Source organism: Sinocyclocheilus rhinocerous, unplaced genomic scaffold (genome assembly GCF_001515625.1).
Source record: "Sinocyclocheilus rhinocerous isolate Xijiao unplaced genomic scaffold, SAMN03320098_v1.1 scaffold878, whole genome shotgun sequence".
NCBI lineage: Eukaryota > Metazoa > Chordata > Actinopteri > Cypriniformes > Cyprinidae > Sinocyclocheilus > Sinocyclocheilus rhinocerous.
Window position 1 is genome coordinate 779,471 of NW_015664312.1, and position 5,610 is coordinate 785,080.

The following is a 5,610-nucleotide window of genomic DNA, read 5'->3' on the forward strand; positions in this document are numbered from 1 at the left end:
GTGGATCCCCATTTGCTCACAATGGAGTAGTATTCATTGCCAGAAGTGTATATAGGCCAAATTCTTCAAACATTTAATCATAATGAATACTACAATATAGAAATTTACTGTTTGCTGAATATAGAAAATATATAGCATTCATTAGGATTAAATGAATTTGAACATATGTTGTGCCGGCAGTTAGGCTAGCAGTCATTTGGATATAGATTGACATCTAAAGTATTGGCATGGATTAACTTTAATTACAAGTTTATGTTTTTAGTTTCCAATATAACTGCAGAAATGTGTTATTCAGCGTCATTATTTTTTTAAGCAGCAAAAATGTTGATAATAGGACAGTTACTGAGTCAGTAGAGTAAATTTAGTCATGTGATCTCAACATGGCAAACATGTGACTGAATTCTTTGTCTTCATGGCATTTATCTAAAATAAAACAGGCCCCACAGCACAACACCATGTGCAAAAACAACTACAAAAGTAAAATACCTGACTGACCTTTCTTTTTTGATATTTATCTCAGATCACCTTTTATGCTAATGGTACAGTTAAATGAAGACGACAACCAGACTGACCTGTTTATCTGTAATCTCTATAATATAATTTGCACCTGTTTACATTTTAAGAACAATCATGAGCCCACGGCAGTAATGAGGAGATTATAAGAATAAGAGAAGTTAAACGCTGTAAACATGAGTCTCCCGAGTCCTGTAATGAGAGGCGGAGTCTTTACCTTCCTCAAGCTTTATAGACAGTTTGTGTTCGAACGCTGACTGTCACTTCTCAGAACTTCTTTGGAGAAACTTTCGACAACGCTTTGGAACGATGCAGTACGACTATAGTAAAAACAAGGACGAACATCCGGAGCCCATTAACGCTGACGTAAAAGGTAAGAAGAGAAAAATGCGTTGCCATTACGCGCCTGTAGTGAATCACTGCCGTTTGTTTGCTGATATACCAAGCACTAAAAGCTTAATGTGTTTGTTCGCGCAACATTAAACAAATTTGGACTGCACCGTGTTTTATTGTATATCTCCTGGGAGGCAGCACTGTGATGTTGTAAACATTAGGACATTCACGATAAGTTCATATTCTTTATTCATACCCACCTCTGTCCAGCCATGATGTCAGACAACTAACAAGTAAAAAAAAATTACCACAACAGATCCAAATGCAGTTTTCTAAATCATATTTTAATACATTACATTAATTAATTTTATTTTTATTTTTTTTATTAAATTAACTTTACCAACTAGATCACTGTTTTTATGTTTGATATACAATGTGAAGCCTATCGAATTTCATCTTAATTTCTTTCAGTAGAGGAATTCTAACAGTTTAACTTTGCACTTGGAAATTATTGTAATATCCCCACCAGCAAGCTTGACCAAAGAAGAGTTTACTAGTTGACTAGACTAGTTAACACCCAGTAATGAGATGAATTTCTGTTATCTACCGAAAACAACAACAACAACAACAACAAGCGTAATCAACGTCATAAAACACTTTTTTTGATAGCCTCCATGTGAAAAAGGAAGATAAGAATGCCAAAGTAATGTTTTATGTATCTTCACTGGATTTCTTCCAGTTCGTACAGAGTTTTGAAAGTTTGGAGAATGCTTGATTTTAACTGTTATGTTTTTAAGGATTGAATTGTGCTTGAATTTTGAATGTCTTACTTGAGATGCTTAATATTTTTTTCCTTCGAATGCCCTGAGAGAGAGAGACCCAGGTAGCCAAAAAGATCTGGCCCGATAACGGCCCAAATCCGGCAAGCCGGAAGAAATAACTCGGGCCTGATGCGGTTGCCGGACTCGTGTGAATCACGGGAATGAATGACGCGCCAGAATCGGCCCGAATACGCTGGCCCGAGTCCGGGTGCCGAAACTGAGCCGACACTGCCGGCATCGGGCCACAATCAGGCCAGCACAGATTATACAATTAACCGGTACTGGCCCGAGTCCGGGTGCCGAAACTGAGCCAACGCTGCCGGCATCGGGCCATAATCAGGCCAGCATAGATTATACAATTCGAGTCTGGGTTACAAAGGGAAATGTATATGAATGTAAAGAACTCTCTCTCTCTCTCTCTCTCTCTATATATAGCCTACACATTTGTGTGTGTGTGTGTGTTATTCTTGAGATGCTTAATATTTTTTTCCTTCGAATGCCCTGAGAGAGAGAGAGAGAGAGAGAGAGGATCCCTTGTGTATTGTGAGTCTCATTTACCCATCTATAATAGAGAACATAGGGTGTAGATTAGTGGTCTCAATGCATTACAAATTATGTGTACAAGTACATGTGAAAAATCAACTCTCCCCAGCCACCCTTAAGGTAACCTAGACACTGTATAATCTTCAGTAATAACTCATTTACTTAGACAAATATTTACTTAGGACAAATATTTGATATTGGTTGATGTGTATATGTTAAAATCCACACTAGAACACTCATCATCATATACTAAACCTGTCCTGTCATTCTCATGGTTTCCAGATTACCTAAGCCACAGTTTTTTACATTCATATCATATTCTCTTTGAATGAAATGACTTTTTGTTAAATAAAACCAGACAAGTATTAAAATTATAGTGATTACGTTTTTATTTTTTTAATTTTTTTTAATGTGTCCGTAAAACTTGAGTTTGAATTACACTCATATTAGAAGTGTGTTATGCTGATTAAATATAGACACCAGACAAAAACTTCTTTCTGCAACAATTTGTTTCTAGTCTCAGTCACACAAAAATAGATTCAGTATTCCTCCAAATGAATAAAACCCACAAGAAACTAGTGAATATAGCTGTGATGTGTTTTCAAATAGAGCTGCTGATGGAGTGACTAAATTTGAAAAAAAAAAATTCTTCTGTCTGCCATACTCCATCGCTCTCCATTTTTTTCCCCCCCTCTTTTGGCAAGCAGTAGATTTTTCTGTTTGCTGGAACAAATGGGAAAATACAATTTATATTTGCTATGGTCTACTATAGAATAAGCTTCTGAATAGGCAGTAATGTGTGACCAATAATGAATAGTAATTTTCATTAAGTAAATTTATTATTACTAGAGATATTACTTTATTATAAGCGGCTCCCCTTGAAAAGCTCCAGCTGTCACTGCTTGAAAGTGCTTGAATTTCATGTTTAAAATTCTGTACGAACCCAGTACTTTTCACTTGCATTTCAGTTAGCAGAGGCTTTTAGTCATAGTCACTTAAAATAGGAAAAATACAATGAATTTATCATAAAGAGGCTGGCAATATTAGTTTCATCATGATACAGAATTAAAACCATAAACCAGAATAGTGTACAGCTAGAGCCGAAATGTTAATACAAAAAAAGGACTATATATATATATTTAATATTTTAAGGAGTGTCTTTATTTCTGGTTAAGTGCTTGTGGAGGAGATCTTTATAAATTTTTTGTCTTTGTGAACTGTTCTGTGAGCTTAATAGAAGATGGTTTGGACAGAAAAGTGGACATAAGCAGTCAATTGTACCAAAATGCTCCACTTAAAATAGTTTTATCATCTCTGCAGGCTTGATTCCTGAATGGCTGCAGGGCACGCTTATACGCAATGGACCTGGCCTCTTCTCTTTGGGAGAGACGAGATACAACCATTGGTTTGATGGAATGGCACTTTTGCACAGTTTCACAATTAAAAAAGGTATTTACTTTATTGTCATTCAGGCTTTTATATACGTTTCTACTGTCCTGAGGGTTTTGTTAGTTCAGTGGTCCACACGAATATATTGATTATTGTTTAATTTTCAGGAGAGGTGACGTATAGAAGCAAGTATCTTCAAGGTGACACCTACAACTCCAACATGCAGGCCAACAGAATAGTGGTGTCAGAGATGGGGACCATGGCGTACCCAGACCCATGCAAAAATATATTCTCCAAGTAAGTAACATTACTGTCTGATGCAATTGATTCAGGAAGAAGAAGAAAAAACATAAGCATATTGTTAATTGTGAATAAATTGTGTTCTTTTTAACTCCCTTTTCAGAGTGATCACTTTCCTCAGCCACACCATACCAGACTTCACTGACAACTGCGCCAATAACATAATCAAATATGGAAATGACTACCATGCTACATCTGAGACCAATTACATTCGTAAAATTGACCCCATGACTTTAGAGACTCAAGAAAAGGTAAAAAAAAAAAAAGTTAGTAAAAGTATCTAGTTCAGTCAGGAAACTCTAGACTGCACAGATTGATATGTCGTTTGCGTGCAATCTGCTAGCAACCACATCATTTACTACATGGCACAAACTGATTGGTCTCTGCTGATTTTGCAGCCAATTAGATTGATTGCTCATCATTTATATAGTCTAGTTCAGTGTTTGCTAAAAGCTAGTTCCTCAAAAACCTTCCACCTCCCCCAGCACCACCTTTGTAGATATGCTATGGGATTTATTTATGCCTATTCATGCAGCAGCAGCATATCTTACGTGCTCACAGCAGTGTCTGTGTATCTATTGGCAGTAGCAAGTCCATTCAGCAGCAGATTGCATAGCAGGTCTAGTCTGCCAAGACCAAATTAATGTTGTCATATCCATTAACATGCTAAAGCTATTCTGAGAGTTGTCATGATTGAAATGTTCTTCATTTTTGATTACATGTTCTCATAGAATATTGTTGTTGCTTTAATCACTCAAGGTGGACTACCTGAAATACCTTCCTGTAAATATTGTGGCATCACATACACATTATGATAAAGAGGGAAATAGCTACAGTATGGGAACATGCATCGCAGAGAAGGGCAAAACTAAATACACATTGTTCAAGGTTCCAGGAGGAAGTAAGTATAATTTCTGGTCCACCTTACTATTTTTCATCTTAAGGGTTTTGTTCAAATCCATAACCCCAAGTATTAAGCTTAGCTCAGCTTGCACACTTCGTAGAGATTTGAGAGAAGCTTATTTTGGACCAGTAAGCAACCACCCAGAACACTATAGCAACTGCATAACAATGTGCTAAAAACTACTTGGAGCACCTTAGCAACAGCATAGCAATGCCCTGGCAGCCACCCACAATACACTGTGCTGTTGAGTTTTGCAGAGAAAACTTGCAATTAAAAATTATTTTTGCAATCCTGTTTATAGCCACTGGTGGCCACTAAATAACATGCATCACTTTTAAGCATTACATCAAAGACCCTTCAAAGGAAAGTACACTTTGCAGCCATATTTGCAGGGACGCATTAACTTTACCAATTGGCAATTGGTTCTTTTATTTAGATTGCATGATTCTGTTTGCCATGTTGTGCTTTACACTTCCTCCCATTGATAGTAATATGAGTGTCTTGGCATATCTAAAGTCTTTGATTATATGTAGTGATGGGTGCTTTTGAAACCTTTGAGAATCTCTTGTTTTCAAACCAGTGGTTCAGAACTCGTATCTAACTCCAGTCAAAAGTCACAAAAGCCAAAGGCACATGATTTCAGTTAAAGGCAGAGTAAGTGATTTTTCAAAAACACTTTAGAAAACTGATTCGGGCCGAATCGCAAAACAAACTTGTAGCCAATCAGCAATAAGGGGCGTGTCTACTCGTGATGTGGAGGAGAGCGCGTTCAGTGCATGGGACGGACATTAGCCGAGCCGAGCGACA

General features: G+C 37.1%; 1 protein-coding gene across 2 annotated transcripts in view; it reads left to right on the plus strand.

Annotated features, from left to right (window-relative positions):
• Positions 1–636: 636 nt before the first annotated feature.
• LOC107730091 (beta,beta-carotene 15,15'-dioxygenase-like) overlaps positions 637–5,610 on the plus strand; it is a 9,084-nt gene continuing 4,110 nt past the window's right edge. The window contains exons 1-5 of one of the 2 annotated variants that reach the window (XM_016540826.1): positions 637–886; positions 3,531–3,659; positions 3,767–3,896; positions 4,003–4,150; positions 4,659–4,800. In XM_016540826.1, coding sequence (XP_016396312.1) covers positions 823–886; positions 3,531–3,659; positions 3,767–3,896; positions 4,003–4,150; positions 4,659–4,800 — 613 coding nt within the window. In that variant the 5' untranslated portion in view covers positions 637–822. The remainder of the gene's footprint in view (positions 887–3,530; positions 3,660–3,766; positions 3,897–4,002; positions 4,151–4,658; positions 4,801–5,610) is intronic. The other variant, XM_016540825.1, reaches the window with a different exon arrangement.